The 24,458-nt window shown below is 36.4% G+C and overlaps 1 protein-coding gene across 1 annotated transcript in view; it reads left to right on the top strand.

The window, feature by feature from the left end:
* Positions 1–24,458, top strand: part of LOC148107619 (A disintegrin and metallopeptidase domain 3-like) — a 118,568-nt gene that overhangs the window by 22,090 nt on the left and 72,020 nt on the right. Inside the window, exons 6-8 of the mRNA XM_087856317.1 lie at positions 1,041–1,097; positions 3,875–3,946; positions 4,394–4,560. Coding sequence (XP_087712443.1) covers positions 1,041–1,097; positions 3,875–3,946; positions 4,394–4,560 — 296 coding nt within the window. The remainder of the gene's footprint in view (positions 1–1,040; positions 1,098–3,874; positions 3,947–4,393; positions 4,561–24,458) is intronic.

The following is a 24,458-nucleotide window of genomic DNA, read 5'->3' as shown; positions in this document are numbered from 1 at the left end:
GAAAACATTTTATCTAAAATGGAATGGTTTTGAACTTTCAAGGGATTAAATATCAGTGTAAAGAAGAAAAAATGCAGACACTAAAATAAGCATGATAAAATTTGCCTCAATTTCTGAAATTTGATGAGCCTTTTCTGCTTCCAAATATTTTCCAGTGCATGTAGATGGTATGTTATTTTAGCTTAAAAATATTTTAAGTTTTCCACATGAATAGTCTTAAGGTTTTGCAAAGACTGTTCTTAGATATTTTCTCCAGTGCCTTCCTCCTTCACCAAAAAATAATGATGAAAATAAGTAACAAATTTTTTAATAGTAATTATAACAATTATTACTGTATCTTCATTTTTGGGAAACAGTCTAAGCCACATAAATGATAAGCCAGATTTCAAACACCATTAAGGCTTCACATTTGTGCCTAAATTAACCACTATGATCTAAGTGGATCACATGGTACCCAGAGTATAGATCTTGAGATATCTATGATCTGGTATAAAATAGTTTGTCATTTTGATTCTTTGTTGGATAACATTTTTCTTTTTTTTTTTTAATTAATTCACTAAAATTTTTCTGAGGTAAATTATACAAAAATTAACTCTATTCTTCAAATGAAATATCACTCCTCTAGATACAGAGATGTGACCTCACTCTTTTGGGGTATAGGAAAAAACTATAGGACCACCTACTACAGTATAATAGAATTTTGAAGCTAATTAAACACTCACATCTTGTAATGGGAAGTCAATGGAAAAGTTTCTTTAGAGAAAAATAATATGAATAGCTCAGTACCAATGAGAATATAGACAATGGAAGTAAAGGAAATTTTCTTTGAGTAAATTAAATATTTGATCAAGCACAAAAGAAGTGACAAAGGCAAAATTTCTGCAAATGATTCAGTGATAGCAAGTTTTACTTAAATTATCTAATTATTTTTATATATAAAATTGTATTTTGCAACACTGAATTCATGAAGTAGTGATATATATTAAAACATTTAAGTAATACTTCAATTTTGATGTAAAATTTGTGGATTTTTTTTTCAGCCACTTCCAGAGTTTTCTCAGTATATAGAAATGCATGTTGTAGTTGAAAAAAATTTGGTAAGTATATTTTGACTTGTTTATGTCCATTTATATTAGCAATGGAGGGTTATAAAAAAGTTGGAATAAATTTTAACAAACGACAATGACCATTTTTGGTTTATTTCTGCTTTAATGTATTTTAAGTTACTAATATGAGTAGTAAATTGGAAATCAAATCTCTATAAATTTATTCTTAGTTTTATAGAAATAATGTAAATTTTAAATATTGCTAACTTTAGAATAGTTTCTTAGTAATTTTTATTTATCCTTCCCATCCTTCTAATGCTCAGAAATGCCTGATCTTTTTACTGTCTCCATGGTTTTGGCTTTTTCAGAATGTCATGTAATTGAAATACACAGTACGTAGCCATTATAAACTGTTTTCTTTACCTTAGTAATATGTTTTTAACTTTACTCCATGCCTTTTCATGGTTTAATAGCTCATTTCTCTTCAGCACTGAATAAAATTCTATTATCTGGATATACTACAATTTATTCATTCACTCACTTACTGAAGGATATCTTGGTTGCTTCCAAGTTTTGAAAATTGTGAACCAAACTGCTATAAACATCCATGTTTAGGTTTTTGTGTGCTACAATGAACCTAGGGGTGCATACATATCTTTTTGAGTTAATGTGTTTATTTCCTTTGGACAAATACCAAGAAGTGGCATTGATGGATCATATGGTAGCTCTATTTTTCATTTTTTTGAGGAACCTTCATGCTCTTCTCCAGAGTACCTGCACTGGGTTACGTTCCCACCAATAGTGCATGAGGGTTCCCTTTTCTACACATCCTCACCAACACTTGCTATTTCTTGTCTTTTTTAATAACAGCTATTCTAACAGGTGTGAGATAATATTTCACTGTCGTTTTGATTCATAGTTCCCTGATGATTAGTAATGTTGAGTACCTTTTCATATACCTCTTGACCATCTGTATATTTTCTTAGAAAAAGTGTTTATTCAGATCCTCTTCCCATTTTTTAATTGGATTGTTTGTTTGTTTTGCTATTGAGTCATATGAATTCTTCATATATTTTGGATATTAACCCCTTATTGGATATATGATTTACAAATATCTTCTCCCATTTGGTAGGTTGCCTTTTCATTTTGTTCATGCTGTCTTTTGCTGTGCATAAGGTTTTTAGAGTGATGTAGTCCCATTTGCTTAGTTTTGCTTTTGTTGCCTTTGTTTCAGGTGTCAAGTCCAAAAAGTCATTGCCACCTGATGTGAAAAAGCTTACTGTATGTTGTCTTTTAGGAGTTTTATGGTTTCAGGTGTTACTTTCAAGTCTTTAATTCAGTGTGTGTATAGTGTAAGATAGTGGTACCGTTTCATTCTTTTGTATGTGTTGTTCGATTTTCTTAGTACCATTTATTGAAGAGACTATTTTTCCCCATTGTGTATTGTTGGCTCCTTTGTTATACATTAATTGACCATAAGGCATGCATGGCTTTATATCTGAGGTTTCTGTTCTGTTCCATTGTTCTGTGTGTTTGTTTTTATGGCAATATCATACTGTTTTGATTACTATAGCTTTGTAATATATTTTGAAATCAGGGAGCATGATGCCTCTAGCTTTGTTCTTTTTCAAATTTGTTTTGGCTATTCAGGGTCTTTTGTGGTTCCACACAAATTTCAAGACTCTTTGTACTATTTCTGTGAAAAATGTCATTGGAAATTTGATAGATATTACCTTTGGGTAATATGGACATTTTAACAATGCTAATTCTTCTGATCCATGAATGCAGTATATATTTCTATTTTTTTGCATTTTTAATTTATCATTGTCTTATAGTTTTCACTGTACGTATCTTTTATCCTTATTTAAACTTATTTCTAGGTATTTTATTCTTTTTGATGAAATGCAAATGGAATTGTTTTATTTTTTCTTTCTAATTTTTCGTTATTAGTATACAGAAATGCAACAGATTTTCACATATTGATTTTTTATCCTGCAACCTTACTGAATTTTAGAAATTAGTTCTGAGTGTGTGTGTGTGTGTATCTGTATGGTTTTCTATGTATAATATCATGTGATCTGCAAATAGTGACAGTAATTTACTTCTTCCTTTCCTACTTGTATAACTTATTTCTTACCTATTAGCTTTCAATAGGATTTTTGATACTATGTTAAATAAAAGTGGTGAGAGTTGGCATCTTTGTCTCATTCCTGATCTTAGACCAAAAGCTTTCAGGTTTTCCCAGTTGAGAATTATGTTAGCTATAGGCTTGTTATATATGGCTTTTATAATGTTGATGTACCTTCTATCCATACCCACTTTGGTGAGAGTTTTCATAACGAAAGGATGTTGAAGTTTGTTAAAATGTTTTTTCTGCACCTTCTGATGATTCTTCATCAACTGATCATATAATTTGTACCCTTCATTTTGTTGATGTAGGGTATCATACTGACTGATTTGCAGATGTCGAACCATTCTTACATCCCTGGAAAATATCCCTACTGATCACAATGTGTTATCCTTATAATATGCTGTTGAATTTAGTTTGCCTATATTTTGCTGAGGATTTTTTGTATCTGTGATCATTAGGAATATTGGTTTGTATTTTTCTTTTGCAGTGTTTGATTTTTGTATTAGGGTAATGGTGGCCTCATAAAATGAATCTGGAAGTGTTCCCTCCTCTTTTATTTTTGGAAGAGTTTGTAGTGTCTTTTGTATTTTAAAAATATCTTTCCTATTTTATACTGAGTATATATAACATCACTTCTATAAAACAATGTTTAAAAACTAATAAATTGGCAATTTAAACAATTTCTTATCTTTGTCAGTATGATCACATGGCTTCTGATACGATTGTTGTCACTCAAAAGATCTTCCAGTTGATTGGACTGACCAATGCTGTAAGTATTTGCTTTTTAAATCTTTTTGCATTTGCTTGTGTTACTTAAAGCATTCCCATACTTTTTTTTTATGGCACTGTCTGAATGCACATGATGTATGAAATAGGCCAAATTATGTAACTGTTTTAAGTTTCAGTTTTCTGAGTAAGAATAATAATAGGAATAATAGTTATTATGTATTCCTAATTAAGTTATGCATATAATTATAAAATTGATAAAGCACGTCACGTGGGGTTTGCTGAAGTACAAGCATTTCAAACTGTTAATTATTACTTGTTTTATAAGTAGTATTTATTACTTACTAATATATTCTGTGAGATCTGATCCAGACTTAACAATTCTGTTGTTTAATATTTGTCATCAGTGCAGTTTATTTTTATAGATAAATCTCCAGATCTATTTAAACCATGATATTTGAACACATTTTCTTCATGTCTTCTATTTTAGATTTTTACATCATTTAATATTACAATAATTCTCTCTTCATTGGAACTTTGGATAGATGAAAATAGAATCTCAGTAACCGGAGATGCTAATGAATTATTACACAGATTTTTAAAATGGAAAAGATCTTATCTTGTTTTGCATCCTCATGATATAGCATTTTTACTTGTGTAAGCATATTTTGGTTTTACTAAGTCTTATACAAAGGAAACATCCATATTTGCTTAATTTTTGACAGTTGACAGGACATTAGGGAAAATATGCCATTTTTTTCTGCATACAACATCATGTGAATGTGATTTTTCAAAACACAGTTTTTATAACAGAATTATTGATGTCAATCATTTTATTTACTTGTTTGTAGTTAAAATTCACTCTCTCAATATTGTTATCATATGCTTTCTTACGTTAGAATGTGTAACATATCATTAAATGTCCCTAACTATACTTAAAATAATAGCAATATCTATCTGAAGAAACACACATGATGAATGTAGTAATTAGGGCTTCTTGTTATGCTTTATTTTCGTAAGATAACAACAACAACAAAAAACACAAGGATGTGGCAACACTACTGTTTATTTTAACATCTCTAACATACCATATTTACGTTGTGCTGCATTTCAAAAAATATAAACCTCCCCTTCTATTTAATAAGTTCTTTGTTTTTCTCTTATTAATATTTAGGATCTATGTATAAGATATTGTTATATTATGTAAAAATAATATATTTACAGATTATAATATTTTAAAATATTTTCTGTGCCATGAATATGCCATATATTTTCATGATCCTGGTTGTCTAAATCTATCTGATTAATGGGAAACTTCAGCTCATAACGTGACTCTTCCCATTTTATTTAGCAGTTGTATTGCTCTAGCTTCCTTATTTTAAGGACTTTTATTTATTTTTATTATTTTGATATTCTAGGAATTATTTAATTTTTTAAAAATACTACATAATAAAGACTTTTTTCTAAAAATTCAATATGAAAATAAACTTTCTATTATTCATTTTTAAATGTATTTCATTGTTTTCAAAACAAGCAGACTTGTTTAGTCTCTTCTAAGCCTCATTACCCTAAAGTTAGGTGGAAATTTTTATCAATTTATTATATAAATATGGAAATCAAAACAAGTTATTAGGAAAATTCAATAGTAATTGTGCTTAATTTTACAAAATTATGTGATTATGATCCTTTTTTAACTTAAGTTACAGAGAAAAATCAAATTTTGTTGGTGCAACCTTTCAAGGGAAGATGTGTGATAGCCATTATGGAGGAGGCGTTGCTCTGGTATGGTATGGCTTAATTTGTTTGGCTGAGATGTATAAATAGAATGCTATTTAGATCAATATGCAGTTAAATATTTCTTTATTTTATTATATTTATGTATATTAACATTTTCAAATGCTTCTAAGGATCTTTGTCCCTGCTACAGATTGGAAATGTTGGGACTTTAAAAAGTTCTTAATGAACTTCATAGATATAAAATTTGTATTCTTTGGGTAAATAATTTGTAGTGCAATTGCTGGATCATAGGATAGTTCTATTTTTAACTTTTTGAAGAACTTCTATACTGTTTTCTGGAGTGGCCGCACCACTTTGCATTCTCACCAACAGTGCAAAAGTGTTACCTTTCCTCCACATCCTTGCCAACATGCATTGTTTCCTGTATTGTTAACTTTTGCTATTCTTACATGTATAAAGTGATATCTCATTGTGGTTTTGATATATATTTCCCTGATAATCCGTGATGTTGAGCATCTTTTCATGTGTCTGTTGGCCATTTATATGTCTTATTTGGAAAAATGTCTGTTCATGTCTTCTTTCTGCCAATTTCTTAACTGGATTATTTGTTTTTGGGTTGTTGAGTTTGGTAGGTTCTTTATAGATTGTGGATAATAACCCTTTATCGGCTATGTCATTGGCACATATCTTCTCCCATTCTATCAGTTGTCTTTTGGTTTTGTTGACTGTTTCACTGAGCAGACGTTTTTATCTTGATGAAGTCCCAATAGTTCATTTTTGCTTTTGTTTCCCTTGCCTCTGGAGACATATCTAGTAAGAAGTTTCTATGGCCAAGGTCAAAGAAGTTGTCCCACATTTAGGTCTTAAATCCATTTTGAGTTTATTTTTGTGTATGGTGTAAGAAAGTGGTTCAGTTTCATTCTTTTGCATGTTGCTGTCCAGTTTTCCTGACAGCATTTGTTGAAGAGATTGTCTTTTTTCCACTGGATATTTTTTTTCTGCTTTTTCAAAGATTAGTTGACCATATAGTTGTGGGTCCATTTCTGAGTTTTCTATTCTGTTCCATTGATCTCTGTGTCTGTTTTGTGCCAGTACCATACTGTCTTGATGGCTACAGCTTTGTAATATAGCTTGAAGTGTGGAATTGTGGTGCTTCCAGGTTTGCTTTTCTTTTCCAAGATTGCTTTGGCTATTTGGGGTCTTTTGTGGTTCCATACAAATATTAGGATTGTTTGTTCTAGCTCTGTGAAAACTGCTGGTGGTATTTTTTTAGGATTGCCTTAAATGTGTAGATTGCTTTGGATACTATAGACATTTTAACAATATTTGTTCTTCTAATGCATGAGCATAGAATGTTTTTCCATTTATTTGTGACATCTTCAATTTCTTACATCAGTGTTCTATAGTTTTCATAGTACAGTTCTTTTCCATCCTTGGTTAGGTTTATACCTAGGGGTATTATTTTTGGTGCAAGGGTGAATGGGATCAATTCCTTGATTTCTTTTTCTGTTGTTTCATAGTTGATGTATGGAAATGCAACAGATTTCTGTACATTGGTGCACATTGTGACCCCGCTGAATTCACGCATTAGTTCTCACAATTTTTTTGATGGAGTCTTTCGGGTTTTCTACATAAAGTATCATATCATCTACAAATAGTGAAAGTTTGAATTCTTCCTTGCCAATTTGGATGTCTTTTATTTCTTTTTTTGTTGTCTAATTGCTGAGGCTCAGACCTCCAGTACTATATTAAATAACAATGGTGAGAATGGACATCCTTGTCTTGTTCCTGACCATAGAAGAAACGTTCTCAGTTTTCCCCCATCAAGGATGATATTCACTTTGGGTCTTTCATACATGGGCGTTTATGATGTTGAGGTATGTTCCCTCTATCCATACTTTGTTAAGGGCTTTTATCAAGAAAGGATACTATACTTTGTCAAATGCTTTTCCTGCATCTATTTAGAGGATCGTATGGTTCTCCTCTTATTTATTCATGTGGTATATCTAGTTAATCGATTAGTGAATACTGAGCCACACTTGCAGCCCAGGAATAGATCCCACCTGATCAGGCTGAATGATTCTTTTAATGTACTGTAGAGTATTAAATATGAAATATTAAATTCATAGAATGGATTTGGAAGTTTTCCTTCCTTTTTGATATTTTGTAAAAATTTGAGAAGAATAGGAGTTAACTCTTCATTCGGTGTTTGGTGGAATTCGCCTGTGAAGCCATTGGCCCTGGACTATTGTTTGTTGGGAGATTTTTGATTACTGACTTAATTTCTTTTCTTGTTATGGAAATGTTCAAATTTTCTATTCCTTCCTTTTTCAGTTTTGGTAGTTTATATGTTTCTAGGAATTTATCCATTTCTTCCAGATTGCCCAGTTTTTTGGCATATACTTTTTTATTGTATTCTCTTATAATCATATTTCTATGGTGTTGGATGTGATCTCTCCTCTTTTGTTAGTTTATTTATTTGGGTCCTTTCTCTTTTCCTTTTGATAAGTCTGGCTAAGGGTTTATCAATTTTATTAATTCTGACCAAGAACCAGCTTTTAGTTTCATTGATCTATCCTACTGTTCTTTTGTTGTTTGTTTCTACATCATTTATTTCTGCTCTGATCTTTATTATTTCTCTTCTGCTGGCTTTAGGCTTTATCTGTTGTTCCTTTTCCAGCTCCTTTAGGTGGAAGGTTAGGTTGTGGACTTGAGTCTTCTCTTGCTTCTTCAGGTAGGCTTGTATTGCTATATACTTCCCTCTTGGTGCTGCCCTTGCTGCATCCCAAAGGTATTGGACTATCATATTTTCATTTTCATTTGTTCCCATATATATTTTTATTTTTTCTTTAAAGTCCTGGTTAACCCATTCGTTCTTTAGTAGGATGCTCTTTACATTCCATATATTTGTGGTCTTTCCAAATTTTTTCTTGTGGTCAGCTTCAAGTTTCATAGTTTTGTGGTCTGAAAATATACATAGTATGATCTCAATCTTTTTATACTTGTTGAGGCCTGATTTGTGACCCAGTATGTGATCTATTCTGTAGAATGTTCCTTGTGCACCCAAAAAGAATGTATATTCTGCTGCTTTAGGATGAAATGTTCTGTGTATACCTGTGAAGTCCATCTGGTTCAGTGTGTCATTCAAGGGCATTGTTTCCTTGTGGATTTTCTGCTTAGATGCTGTTAGTAGGACTTGAAGTCCCCTACTATTATTGTATATGTTTTTATTTATATTTGTTATTAATTGATTTATATATTCGGGTGCTCCCAAGTTGGGTGCATAAATATTTACAATTGTTAGAATTTCTTGTTAGATAGACCCCTTTATTTATGACATAGTGTCCATCTTCATCTTTTATTACAGTCTTTGATTTAAAATCTAGTTTGTCTGATACAAGTATGGTTACTTGGGCTTTCTTTTGACATATTAGTATGATAGATGGTTCTCCATGCCCTCACTTTCAATCTGCAGGTGACTTTTGGTCTAGAGTGAGCCTTTTGCCCGTAGCATATAGATGAGTCTTTTTTTGTTTGTTTTTTTTTTAATGCATTCTGATACCTTATGTCTTTTGATTGGAGCATTTAATCCATTTACATTCAGAGTGATTACTGATAGATATAAATTTAGTGCCATTGTGTTACTTGTAGAGTTCGTGTTTTTGGTGATGTTCTCTGTTCCTTTCTAGTCTTTGTTCCTTCTGCCCTCCCCCCCTCCCCGAGTCCCTCTTAATATTTCTTGCAGGGCTGATTTAGTGGTCACGAGCTCCTTTAGTTTTTGTGTGTCTGGGAAACTCTTTGTCTCTCCTTCTTTTCTGAAGGGCAGCCTTGCTGGATAAAGTATTATTGGCTCCATATTTTCTCCATTCAGCATACTGAATATATCATACCACTTTCTTCTGGCCTGGAAAGTTTCTGTGGAGAGATCTGCTGCAAATCTGATTTGCCTTCTCTTGTAGGTTAAGGACTTTTTTTTCCCCTTTCTATTTTCAGGATTTTTTCCTTGTCTGTGTTTTGTGAATTTGACTATAATATGTGTTTGTCAGCTTTTGTTGATTTTGATAGGAGTTCTCTGTGTCTCTTGTATTTCAATGTCTGTTTCCTTCCCCAGATTAAGGAAGTTTTCAGCTATAATTTGCTCAAATCTTCTGCACCCTCTTTTTCCCTCTCTTCTTCTTCTGGGACTTCTATGATATGAATGTTATTACATTTTATGGAGTCACTGAGTTCCCTAAGTCTACATTTGTAATCCAATATTTTTTTCCCCATTTTGTCTTCATTTTTTCCCTGATTTTATCTTCTACATTACTTATTCATCCCTCTGCTTCTCCCATCTTGTGGTTATTACATCCAGGTGGTTTCACATCTCAATTATAGCATTTTTTATTTCACCCTGACTAGTTTTTAGGTCTTTCATATCTGTGTTAAGGGACTCCCTGGTGTCATCTATGGTTTTCTTAAGCCCAGCTAGTATCCTTATGATTGTTGTTTTAAATTCTGGATCAGGCATCTTACTTATATCTGTTTTGATTAGATCCCTGGCTGTGACCTTTTCTTGTTCTTTCTTTTGGGATGAATTCCCCCATCTTGGCCTTTTGGCTGAGTTTCTGTCTTCTTCTCTGTGTTAGGAAAGCCTGTTATATTTCCTGCTCCTGTAGGTAATGGCTTTATTAAGAAGAGGTCATATACTGTCCAGGTCCTGGCACTTTAGGATGTCTCTGGTGTATGTTGTGTGTACTTTGCTGCTGTATTTTGGCTACTGTTTCCCTCAAGTCAGTCCTCTGCAGAGTTTCTCCTTGCCTGCAGTGGGGAGTGTTTGGACCTTGTCCAGAGCACGGTGAACTATAACTAGGTGTGCTCTGGTCTGCTTGTTAAAAGAGATCTGATACTATTTCTACTAGCACTGAAGCTTTGTAGAACTTTATGGTCAGTAGATATGGTAGATGCAGAGTTTGTGCTAATCTTCCGGTGTAGGGGTTTTGTTCTGATTTTGTTCTCTGGCGTGATTGCTCCAGAAAGGCAGCACCTGCAGAGCACAGGAGGGTAGGGCTTGGTGTAAGCAGTTTAGGCGCACTGTTTGTGTTGTGCTTACTGAAGTTAGTTTATGCTGAGGTGAAAAGGAGAAAAATGGCGCCAGCCCCTTCCCTCATCCTGGAGAAGAGAGTTCTTGCCTGCCACTGTCTGGGAAGCTCTCCCAGAAGAGGGAACAATTTCCCCTCATGTGTTCCAGGCATCCCGCAGATCTTTGCTTTCACCCTGACTGACTTTATCCTGGCAGTACTGTGCACCTGTGTTCTATCCAAGGCAGGCCGGCTGTCTTAAAACTCCTAACTTTATGGACCTCGCATGGCATGGACCCATTGGTTCCTCTGGTGGAGGATTTTGTCATTCTAGTGTTGATGTGGGTTTGCCCAGAAGGACAGACACACCAAAGCACAGGGGGTGGATTTTGGAATAAAGGGCAACAAAGAGCCAGTGTCCAGGTGAGCTGCCCTCAGCAGGTGTTTCTACACCTATGTTGAAGGGTGGGGGAGGGTAATGATACCCACTAGCTCTTTTGTCCCTGGAGAGGCAATGTCATCTCTCCCAAATGCACTCTATGAAGGGGAACTATCTCCCAGTGCATACAAGGGGATGCTCAGGTCTCTCTTTCTGCTACTGGGCTATTTGCCCTTCTCTGCAGGAGCAATGCAACACCCACCAGACTCCACACTGGTTATAATGTAGATCTCTAAAACTCCAATCTTTGATCCCCACTAGTTGAAAAAACTCATGGAAATCAGCCCCTCTCATTTTACCAGTCAGTGTCTTTGGAGAAGTGCTTTCCTTATCTGATCCCTTGTGCGCTCCTGTCTCTCTCCCTCTTTTGCCTCTCTCTCTGACCTAGGCTCCATTATTGGGATCTTTCTTTTCCCCAAATCACCTCACCACACCTCCTACCTTCCATGATGTGGCCTCTTCTCTCTTTCTCTAATTGTACAGTTTGTTCTGTCAGTCCTCGGATTAATTTCTTGGGTATTTAGTATGATTTCATAGTTATCTATCTGTGTTTGAAGGATAAAGCGAGCCTAGGGTCCTCCTACTACTCCATCTTAGCTCCTCTCTGTCCTCTTAAACACCCATAACCCTCCCTCCCTAATCTCCCAAAGCTGTGGAATAAAATTTAAGGTCTATATCCCTCCATTGCTGCTGCTTCCTAAAAGTTTATAGATGAAACCACAACCCAGGTGATTTTTGGATGGGTAGAAACATGTAAGAATAATTAGCAGAAGATATTGGATGTCTTGCAACAATTTTTCCTGGGACTCATTCACGAGGACTAACACAAACTAGTTCTTAGTCTCTAGATTTTTTTTTAATATTTTTTTTATATTATGTTAGTCACCATACAGTACATGCCTGGTTTCTGATGTAAAGTTCAATGATTCATTACTTGCGTATAACACCCAGTGCACTATGCAATACGTGCCCTCCTTACTACTCATCACCAGCCTATCCCATTCCGCCACCCCCCTCCGCTCTGAAGCCCTCAGTTTGTTTCTCAGAGACCATAGTCTCTCATGCTTCATTCCCCCCTCTGATTACCCCCCCTTTCTTTATCCCTTTCTTCTCCTACCGATCTTCCTAGTTCTTATGTTCCATAGATGAGAGAAACCATATGATAGTTGTCTTTCTCTGCTTGACTTATTTCACTTAGCATTACCTCCTCCAGTGCCGTCCATGTTGTATACCATTACATATTACTGAACACATTATCTGTTGACCTCAGTTCATGAACTATGTAGATCCTGAATATTAAACGTCCTCAGAAGAAAACACAGTACACAATACATAGTACTTGAAGCAAATAGAAACTTCAAACAAAATAAAGTGTAAGGTATTATAGAAAAGGACAAGTTGAAAGTGTTAGGTACAAAAATATAATAAATTGTGCAAGGTATTAGATTAAATTAGAATCAGAACCTCTCCCAGGAGACATCAGAAAAGCTATAGGAACAGTAAAAGAAAAGTTAAGAGAAATGGATTATTGAAGTAGAAATGACAATATCTAGATATTAAGAGTAAAGGAGATTGGGGTGCCTGGCTGATCAGTTGGTTAAGGATCTGACTCTTGATTTCAGCTCATGTCATGATCTCAGGGGCTTGAGTTTGAGCCCCTGTGGGCCTCTGTGCTCAGCATGGAGTTTCTTTGAGATTCTCTTCCTCTGTCCCTCTTCCCATTTGAGTGCACTCTTTCTCTTTCTATCTCTCTCAAATACATATATAAAATCTTTTTTAAAAAGTAATGAAGATAATAATGAAAAAGCCATAAGAAAACTTTTGAAGGAGGAATGAAAATAAATGTCACCAATACAGCCACTATCAGATCAACAAAATCCTTATGCCAGGAAATCCCTTCTGGAGTCTCCCCATAATCCCTTCTGCTGGGTCATCTGGCAGAAGGGGAAAAAACTGGGTTGTCAGATGAAGAGCACATAAAACGTTAAAACAGAATAGAAAAAAATGCACACAGACAGCGAAATGAAAATATCAAATACAAAGAAAATTTATTTATTTCCATAAAAAAGAAAATAATAATAAAAAAGTTTTATAGTGGGAAAAATCGCATTGAATACAAAAATATTTTATTCTTAAAATAGTAACATAAAAGCACAAGTAATATCTAAAAAAACCTTTCAAATATAAGACACCATAAAAATAGTCTCAGGTATATAAGTCCTCAAAAGATTTGCCAAATAAATGACTAACATTCAGAATATATTTGTAGAAATTACTTATAATATGAAAAGCTACAAGGATTATGAAACTAAAAGTGAATAAATATTGGCATATTTTATTATTGTCTTAAAATGAAAATAGCTGGAACTGGGCTGCATTGGGGAATGACAGGTATTATATCAATATTAAACCAGCGCACATTCTATGATGGTGCGGTTAAGGGAGTAATAGAAATGACATGCAAGAATGCTATAGGACTTGTCTTCTTAAGAGAAAGGTAGAGATAATGGTAAATTTTAGAATGAAGTACGGGCACATGAAATGACTGTTGGTCTTAAGAAGAGATAGCAAGAACAAAACTATACTATGTAATAATCTAATGAAAGAAATGAAAATTATAGCCAAGGAAGAAGAAACATAAGAACAATAATGCAAAACAAAGTGAATAGAAAATAGCAAATAAAATGGTTTAATATATCTTAATATAACAACAATTATGTGCATATAAATGGGTTAAATTTACCAAGTAAGTGATAAAATCTCTGATGGATTTAAAAATTCTTTAAAGGTCAAATGTTTAGTTCTTTACAAGAGATATACTACTAGGACTTCACTAGGACTAAGTGAAGGTGAATATAAAAAGATAAAAATATATTCAAGTTAAATAAGAAGCAAGTAAATATGAGAAAATAAGATTTATAGTAAAATATATTATAGATAACAAGTAGGCATCAATTTCATGGTAGCTTTCCATGTAGATATTTTGCATATATTTGGTTTGATTTATTCCTAGGTTTTTAACCCTGTTGGCAATATTGGTGAATATTATATTTTAAATATAATGTGTGTTTCTGTTATGTTGAAAAACAATTAAACATTATACACTGATTTGTATATTTCTATATTTACTTGTAGTGGTTTTAGATTTAAATTTTTCCGTGTCCAATTTTGTCATGTGTGAATAAGAACAATTTCATTATTTTTTCCTTTCTAATACATATATCTTTTAAGTTTTTTTCTCCTATCGAATTGGCTAGAATCTCAAGCATAATATTCAATTAAAATAGTTGAACAATGTTTAATTGAATCGATAATAGACATTCTTGTATCATTCTTGATTTCAGGGAAAAAACTCTCAATATTTCACTATTAGGTATTATGTTTGCTCTAGATTATTACAGATACTTTGTAACATTATAAAGAGGCTCAGTTTTATTTCTAATTTTCTAAGCTTTTTAAAATGTATTTTATTTTTTAATCCCACCTTTGTTTCTTATAAAAACTTTGTTGAAATATCTTTATCACAAAATTAAATTGTCCTTTGCTATATTATAGAGATAATAATGCAGTCCTAACCAAAATCTCAGTTGTCTTTTTTCCTTTTTTTGGTAAATACTGACAAACTGATACAAAATTTTTATATACAAATATTAAAAAGAAAATAGATAAAGCAAGTTTGGAAACTGAGGAAAAGTGGAAGATAAAAACTTCTGAAAAACTATAGTAATTAAGATACTGCAGTGCAAATAAACTGATCAATGGAACAATATAGGGAATCTAAAAATAGACCCAGACATATATAATCAAATGATTTTTGACAAGTTGTCAAGGCAATTCCAGTTATACAATAAACAAAAATGAATGATGAAACTAGAATCACATATTCATAAGAAACTTTAACTCAAAAGCATTGTTGAGCCTAAAATAACTGATGCTAAAACTTTAGGAGTGAGGGAGTAGAGGAAGAGCAGCTACGGAAATTAGTACCTGATGAGCATTGTAGAAAATAGAGCTAAAACCAGTGAGCTAACTATCCAATCTAAATTATGTGAAGAGATGGAAATAGAATAACATGTAAGACATATAGAAGGCAGGAAATAACGAAGATAAAAGCAGAAATCAATGTAAGACAGACTAGGTAGAATAGAAATATTCCAAAAGAGTATTAGGTCTCAAAAAACCTGCAGATTTCGATAACACTAAGATAATAGATGAGTTATAATAAATTTGCAAACATGGACAAATAGTACATTGTTAATAGGAATCCATCATTTACTAAAACTTACACAAGAAGAACTAGAGATGCAGAATCACCAAATTATTAAAGGAATTAATTATTTTAAAAATCTCATAAGGAAAATAAAACAATGCTTTTAGACACTTTCCACAATTTTGAGGGAACTGATTATTTCAATCTCATACATCTATAGAGAATAGAAAAAGAGAAAATAGAAATTCGGAAATTTTACCATATAATTTGGAAAAATTACCGTAATAATATTAATACCAAAAGAGGATGTTACACAAAATGAAATTAGAGGCTAATTTATCCACAAACATAGAGGAGAAGTAGAACCATAAATTGAAAATACTAACCAAATGAACGTAGCAGTTTATAAGATAATAGACCATGACCAAAGTGATTTTATCCAAAGAACGTAGGATCATTTAACCTTAGAAAATCTACCAAATTTAACTGAAAGTAAAGTAGTATTTCAGTTAATGGCCTTTGCTAATAAGAACAGACGTTAGGATAATATAATTAAAATTGATGGGATGGGGAGCAGACTATGTTAGCTAGGGTGATCAAAGAAAAATCTTGAGAAAATAAGAGGAAGCATGAAGGATGAGACAAAAAGTTATGGCAAGGTGTAACAAGACAGAGCCCACAAGAAAGGTCATTAAATTCAGAGGCTTTCAGATGGAAATGAACATCATGAACAAGATGGCTGAAAAATATTAAGTCATCAAGAGTTTAATTATATAGGGCCTTATAGATCTTGGCAAACAGTTTTGAATTTTATTCTCTTGCAATGAAAAGGCACTGGAAGTTTTTAAGCCAGTGCAAAATATTTTTCTAGTAGCCTTATGAAAAAGTAATTATTCAGTGCTAAGGATCCAAAACAAGGAGACAAGACAGGAGACGACTGCTGATGAACGGTTTAAACTGGTGTTTTACTCTTGGATGCATGAGTAGATTTTGTCCAGTATATATTATGAAAATAGAACATAAAGGGCTTATTGACTTATTGAATACAGCCTGTAGGATGGAAAAATAAATGGTCATGCTTCAGATTTGTCTTGAAAAACTAGGCAGAGTTACAGGGGCCAGGAGGCATAAGGGAAGTAGACGGGTAGAAGAGGAGTTTAATTTGGAATCTGAACTTGAAAGGTTAGAGTGATGCTTGTGATGATTAATTTGTATGTTGACTTGGAGAGTTTTTGATGAGATTAATATATAAATTGGTGAAATTTGGGTAAAACACATTGCCCTCCATAATGTGGTTGGGCCTCATCCAATCAGTTGAAGGCTTGAACAGAACAAAAGGATCATCCTCTCCAAGCAGGAGAGAATTCTTCAGCAGACTGCCTTCAGATTTCATCTGCACCATCACCTTCCTTGGGTGTTCAGCCTGCTGGCCTTCAAACTGGAACAATATCATTGGTTCTGCTGGGTCTCTAAGCTGTTGGCCCACTCTGCAGATTTTATACTTGCCAGCTTCCATAATCATGTGAGCCAATTCCTTATAATGTATCTCTTTCTCTCTACCTCTCTTTCTCTATGCTATTGGTTCTGTTTCTCTGGAGAGCCCAGATTAATAAAAAGGCTAATACTTAAATATAAAAAATATATACTTAAAAATTAAAAGATAGATGCATGATAGAGATGATGATGATAGATACATGGAGATCGATAGATGATAGATAGATAGATGATAGATAGATAGATAGATAGATAGATAGATAGATAGATAGATAGAATATAGCTTTGTGGTACTGATTTCCTGAATTCACAGCTCTCTATCTCCCTGGTACATTTCACTTATTTGTGGCTGCTTTTTTTAGTCTTTTGTCCAGAGTCTTCTCATTTCTGTGATTGTATCACCTCTGGAGGCCAAGCAGTGGAGAACAGAATATGACAAAACGGAACTGCTTTATTTGGTCCCAAAATGGTGAACCTAAAGCTCATGCAAGGAAAGGAAAGTGCTCCTCTTTCAGAATTTTGATTCTGTAATTTCCCTCTTTTGGCTGCTCTGGTGCTGCTACACAGTCCTTGAAGAATCATCTGATGGATGGAGCATGAAAAAACAGGAGGAAAAGGAAAAAAGATATAAACAGGACATACTCATTTTCTGTGAGATTTAAGAGCTTCCTTTTCTACTCTTCAATTCAGAACTACGGAACTTCTCCTGGTTCTCCATATGCACTACAGTGCTCACGTCCAAATTCAGACTACATGGCTTTTGGGCGGGGAGAGACCAATTCAGCTTGTCAAATCAAATAGTTGTCTCTCTATTCTGTCGAGCTATCATAGTTGAGTTCAGTGGGAGAGATAGACTGGCATTTGTTTGCTCCATCTTTCTGGAACTGGAATCTATACGTTGAAATTTAAACAATGAAAATGTATACAATGTAAATACTAAACAAAAGCAATTTGTCTTGGGCATATTAATAGCAAATAAAATAGATGTTTTAATTAGGTTGTGCTGCCACAACCAAATAACATAGAGTGGGTAGATTAAACAACACAAATTTATTTTCTTATAATTCCAGAGGCTGGAAGTCTGAGATGAGGGTGCCAGCATGGTCAGGTTCTGGTGAAAGCTCTCTCTTTCTTGCTTGCAGGCATCTACCTTCTCTTGTGTCCTCACGTAGTGGGGAGAAGTGGAGCAAGAGAGAGAAAGAGAACAAGAGATCTTTTCTTAAGGGCACAGTTTTATCAGATGATGCCCATATTTAACCTTAATTACTTCCTAAATACCCTATCTCCTAATACAGTCACATTGGTCACAGTGGGGGCTAGGGCTACAGCATAGCATTTTGCAGGGGACACAATTCAATCCATAGCAGTAGACTTTCAGGAAAGATGTGTTATTAGAAATAAAGAGGAATATTAAATGATAATCAAAGGAATTGAAAAGAAGGACAGCAATCATAATGTTGTGTGCACCAAATTACATTGCTTCAAAATATATAAAGCAAATGTGAAAGAATAAAAGAAGAAAAGATGTCCATAATAATATTTGAGAATGAGGAGATATCTAATGCAGCAATGCCCTGTTTTCCATTTTGTTGAAACATATTTAAAGGCCTTATACCAAAGAGCGGCAGAATATTATTTTATTTTTAAAGGCATTAAAGTATATTTAATATAAAAATTTATGCATATTTAATGTACACACTTTGATGGGTTTATCATATGCATAAATCCATAATACCATCACTTCAAACAAAGAAATAAACATATCCATCACCTACAAAAGATTTCTTCTGTTCCCTTGCTTCTTTTTTTAATTTACCGAAGAAAATAAAATAGTGATAAAGTAGTATCAATATAAAATGATAGAAATCTTACAGAGAATATTTTCTGACCACTGTGGATTAAAATTAGAACTAAGTAATAGAAAGATCACTTAAAATTTCTGAAGGTTTGCAAATAAAACATGAGAAATTAGAACTCATTTTTAACTAAAAAACACTAAAAATACAGCATGCCAAACTCCTGGGATGTCAAAAAAACCAGAACTGAGAACATTGTAGCTTTAATTATACAAATTAAAATAAAGATAACTTAAATGCTGATGATCTAAGTCCAATTTCAAAAAACATGTAGTTACAAGTTAAACTGAAAGACTAGAAAAGAGAAAGTAATAAAAAATATTGACTATCAGTGAAAAATACGAAACATGCATATCATGGAGAAAATCATCAAATCCAAAAGTAATTTGTTTAAAAAGATAACTAAAACTGATAATTCCCAAGCAAAACTAGTATCCTACATTAAAACGAGCAAATAAATTATCAAAACCTCATTGAGAAAAAAGGTACATGATCACCATGGATCCTACACATATTAAAAATAAAACAAGGCATATTCTCAACTAATGTATGGCAATAAATTTGGATAAAGTTAACAAATTTCATGAATAATAAAATCTATCGAATGCATAGGAAAGAAAACCTGAATAAACATCGACCTATTGAGTAACTGAATCTTAAATAAGACTTGAAAATGAACAAACACACAAAAACACGAGGTTCAGAGGGCCTCCTTGAGGAGGTCTCCAAAAGTTTTAGTACCAATGTAAAACAAATTCTTCTACAGAATATAAAAGGAGGGGCTGTTCCTTCGCTTGTGTTATGAACTGAGGTTTCTGCCAACTATATGTTAGCACAGAGAATTCTGCAGTCTATCAGAATCTCATCTCACTGAGCTATAACAGATAACAGGGAACGGGACAGATAAAGAATAAGAAACGATTGTAAAGATACATTGATTGAATAACTGCTAGACCTTTTCTACATTATCCTACAAAAAAGAAAATTTATAAATAAGTTCAGTAATAATATAATATACTATTATTTATTATATTATTATTTATAATATCCAATTATTTAAATTCTGAAAATTTAATAGAATCCTCAGAATCCTTCAGTTCCTTTTCCACTCTTCCTCCCTCTCCCTTTCTTTCTCTGAGAATGGGTGGTACATTAAACTGTGGTAATTTGATAAAGGGACCATTTGTCAGTGGGTATGCAATATTGAGGAACTTTGCGATACTTTAGGGCTAGTAATAAAAGAATTTAATTGTCACCCAGACTTGAAGGAAAGGACAGTGCTATTTTACTAGGGTCACAGACAGAAGGTAGAGGGCTCCACTCAAGGATTCAGATAGTTATAGGCACCTTGGCAGTGATGGTAATAAATGCCCTTGTCTTTTCTTAGCCTGTTCTTCTCTTTAGACCAAATCAAGGTAAAAGCAGAGGGTAAAGGAACCCTTTAATGTAATCTATTGGTGTCACCTTTTGGGCTAGAGAGCAGGATGGAAAATGCCGCAGGGTTGATTGAGAGAGGCAAACAGAAGACACCAAGATGTATTCCTAGAAACCAGTATTGAAGTATAGTCAATGAAATGCTATTAAATCTATATGAAGGGATAGTGTGATTTTCATCATCTGCACCTCGGAGCTGGGCCCACTCCCCCCCAGATCTACGAGCTGGTGGCACTGACATCGTCAGACAAGAACAGGTGGATGGAGCTCTTGGATGAGGCCCTGCGGAATGCCACCCAGCGCCCGGGAGCTGCCCCAGTGCTCGCCCATCGCCTGCCCCTGGGCGCCTGGGAGCCAGCGCAGCAGAGCCCCACCCCCAGCAGGGTCCGGCTGGATGGCTCAGAAGTGTTCCACAGTGAACCAGAGCCCAGGGAGCTGCCCGGAGCAGACACTGGGTCCCAGCAGAGGGTTGAGGGGAACCCGTGGGCCTCCTAGACGATCCGGAGCAGGAAGGCAGCAACGAAGGGGAGCTGGGTGCCCTGCCTCACCCCTCCGCATCCCTAGATGGAGAGAACAGGGGAGGCCTGACTAGAGACCCCATCCTCCTGCCCCTCCCCGGTCCTCTGTTCATGGAAGGGCTTGCCCACTCAGCCCTGGAAGACGTGGAGAGCCTGCGGCACCTGATTCTGTGCGGCCTGCTGCTGGGTCGCCACCCCGAAGCGCAGCCCGCCGCGGAGCCCGAGGACGGCCTGACGCCTGCGCCTTCTCTCGGGAGCAGCAGCTGGCGCCCCGGGGACCCGGGCGCCCCAGGGCACGCCCCCCCCCCGGGGGGTGAAGGGCCAGAGCAGGAGGACGTGGCTCTCAGTTCCCTGGAACAGCTACCCCCATGGGCCAGGAATTCCGGGATCTGGGAGTCTCCCGAGCTGGACAGGAACCCAGAAGAAGAGGCTTTAAGCACCGAGGCGGCAGGAAGTTACAAAGTCTGAGAAAAGGGAACTGCTTTTATGTCAGCATGCCAGCCGGACCCCGGACTCCAGCACCGAGGGAGAGCCTCCCTGCCTGGCGGCTTCGGGGACCCAGTGGAGGTCACAGGCGCCCTCGCCACTCCCCGCCCAGCCTGGCCCTCAGGGACGTGGCAGCATCTTCCGCACCATGGAGCAGCTCATGGTCAAGCTCAACAGGTTCAAGGACATGGAGCTGGCCCACAAAGAGCTGCTCAGGTCCCTCGCGGGAGAGGCGTCAGGCGGCACCACACCCGTGGACAGTTTCCACACGGAGGTGGCTAGATGGACAGACGGCTCCCTGTCACCTCCGGCCAGGGAAGCCCTGGCCTACGACTCCAGGGACGGCCACCAGCCAGGGCCCTGCTCGGAGGACGGCTCCGACGCCCCCCCGGAAGACAGCGTGGCGCCGGGGGCCTAGTCCCCAGGACTGTAACCGCCCACTCGTGCTTTTGGAACCGGCCCGAGGCAGGGGCACAGGGCAGTGGGAGCCCAGACCTCCTTCCCGCGGTGGAGGCCGTGGAGAACCACGGGTCTAGCTGAGACCCCCGGGGGCGCCCCGAATGTCGCTTGGTCTGCTCAGGTCCTGGTCAAGTGTCAGTGTCTCCCCCTCCCTCCAGCCGCCCCCCAAGGCCTCTCCTGAGCATGCTGACTGCATCTGAAAGGCCCCCCAGACACGCAGGTGAAAGGAGGAGTCTCTGTGTAAATGCACTTTCTTCCTCCCTCTCCTCTTGGCAGGACCCCGGGGCTGAGGTGGGCACCCCGCTTCTCCCCTCCTAGTCACTTCGGTTTCCTATAAATACCTATGTGCTGTATGTGAGTCTTGCTTTGTAAATAACTTTGACCTGTTTTGTTTCTGTTGCTTGGGGGCCGGAGGCAGGCCCAGAGGGACAGCTCGCATCTCCTAGTTAACAGGCCAGCTCCGGGGTTAGGGCCCCAGAGGGGAGCCAAACCTGAGCACCCGGGTCCCCGTGAGCAGGAGGGTGTCCCAGCCCACGTGGCTTGAGAGCCCAGTCTCTGTGGCCCGAGCAGAGAGCTTCTCCCCTCTCCTAGGACTTGTCCTCTTCAGGGAGTTCCTGACCCCACCTCTGTCCACCCTTCCCCACCCTCTCCCTAGAGAAAAACCAGTGTATCCGGTACGGCCCTAAAAACCAGGCCCAGGAGGTGGGGCAGGGGGTGTGAATGCTGGAGTCCCCGCATTAACCCAGGACCATCGCCAGGGGCCGTGGCAGCATCGGTCGCTCACCCCATGCCAGCCCCTCCCTGCGGACGATAGAATAGACACACTGTGCTAGGTGTGTATATATATATATACATATAAAATATAGAGATGGAAATGACTGTTTTCCTGTTAAAATAATCTATACTCTTATTTTCTTTCTTTCATGGTTAAGATTTTTTTTTAAAGAAAAGTTAAATATTCTTCAAAAAAAAAAAGTTCTTTGTAGATCTTGGATACCAGTCTTTTATCTGTAGTATCATTTGAAAATATATTCTCCCATTCCGTGGGATGCCTCTTAGTTTTTTTGACTATTTCCTTGGCTGTGCAGAAGCTTTTTATCTTGATGAAGTCCCACAAGTACATTTTATCTTTTGTTTCTCTTGCCTTTGGAGATGTGTCATGAAAAAGGTTGCTGTGGCTGATATCATAGAGGTTGCTGCCTATACTCTTGTCTAGGATTTTGGTGGATTCCTGTCTCACATTGAGGTCTTTCATCCATTTAGAGTTTATCTTTCTGTATGGTGTGAGAGAGTGGTCAAGATTCATTCTTTTGCATGTAGCTGGCCATTTTTCCCAGCACCATTTATTGAAGAGACTGTCTTTTTTCCACTGGATGTTTTCCTGCTTTATCAAAGATTAGTTGCCCAAAGAGCCGAGGGTCCATTTCTGGGCTCTCTATTCTGTTCCATTGGTCTATGTGTCTGTTTTTGTGCCAGTACCATGCTGTCTTGGTGATCACAGCTTTGTAGTACAGCTTGAAATCCGGCATTGTGATGCCCCCAGCTTTGTTTTTCCTTTTCAACAGTTCCTTGGCGATTCGGGGCCTTTTCTGGTTCCATACAAATTTAAGGGCTATTTTTTCCAGTTCTTTGAAAAATGTCATTGGTATTTGGATCGGGATAGCATTGAAAGTGTAGATTGCTATGGGTAGCATGGCATTTTAACTATGTTTATTCTTCCGATCCATGAGCATGGAATATTTTTCCATCTTTTTGTGTCTTCTTCAAATGTCTTTCAAGAGTGATTTGTAGTTTCTAGAATATAGATCCTTTATGTCTCTGGTTAAGTTAATTCCAAGGTAACGTATGATTTTTGGTGCTATTGTAAATGGGATGGATTCCCTAATTTCTCTTTCTTCAGTCTCATTATTCATGTATAGAAATGCAACTGATTTCTGAGCATTGATTTTGTATCCCGCCACATTACTGAATTGCTCTATAACTTCTAGTAGTTTGGGAGTGGCTTCTTTTGGGTTTTCCTTATAGAGTATCATGTCATCTGCAAAGACAGTCAGTTTGACTTCTTTTTTGCTGATTTGGATAGCTTTTATCCCTTTTTGTTGTCTGATTGCTGTTGCAAGGACTTCTAGTACTATGTTGAATAATAGTGGCGAGAGTGGGCATCTTGTCATGTTCCTGATCTTAAAGGAAAGGCTTTTAGCTTTTCCCCATTGAGAATAATATTTGCTGTAGGCTTTTCATAGATGGCTTTTATGAGCTTGAGAAATGTACCATCTATTCCTACACTCTGAAGGGTTTTAATCAGGAAAGGCTGCTGTATTTTGTCAAATGCTTTTCCTGCATCTATTGAGAGAATCATATGATTTTTGAATTTTTGTTTCTGGATAAAATCTAAGACACTGATAGATTTGTGAATGTTGAACCACCCTTGCATCCCAGGGATGAGTCCCACTTGGTCATGATGGATAATCCTTTTAATGTACTGTTGGATTCTATTAGCCAGGATCTTGTTGAGGATTTTGGCGTCCATATTCATTAGGGAAATCTGTCTGTAATTCTCCTTTTTGATGAGGTCTTTGACTGGTTTGGGGATCAAGGTAATATTGGCCTCATAGAATGAGTTTGGTAACTTTCCTTCTGTTTCTATTTTCTGAAATAGCTTTGGGAGAATAGGTATTATTTCTTCTCTGAATGTTTGGTAGAATTCCCCAGGAAAACCGTCCGGGCCTGCACTTTTGTTTTTTGGAAGGTTGTTTATCACTGACTCAATCTCTTCATAATTAATTGGCCTGTTTAAAAAAAGTCAATTTCTTCCTGTTTCAATCTTGGTAGTTTATAGGTTTCCAGGAAGTCCTCCATTTC

The sequence above is a fragment of the Ursus americanus genome, chromosome 27, assembly GCF_024610735.1.
Source record: "Ursus americanus isolate L20-20 chromosome 27, mUrsAme1.1.p, whole genome shotgun sequence".
Classification (NCBI taxonomy): Eukaryota; Metazoa; Chordata; class Mammalia; order Carnivora; family Ursidae; genus Ursus; species Ursus americanus.
Note: the sequence above shows the minus strand (reverse complement) of the source record. Positions and strands in the feature narration are given on the sequence as shown.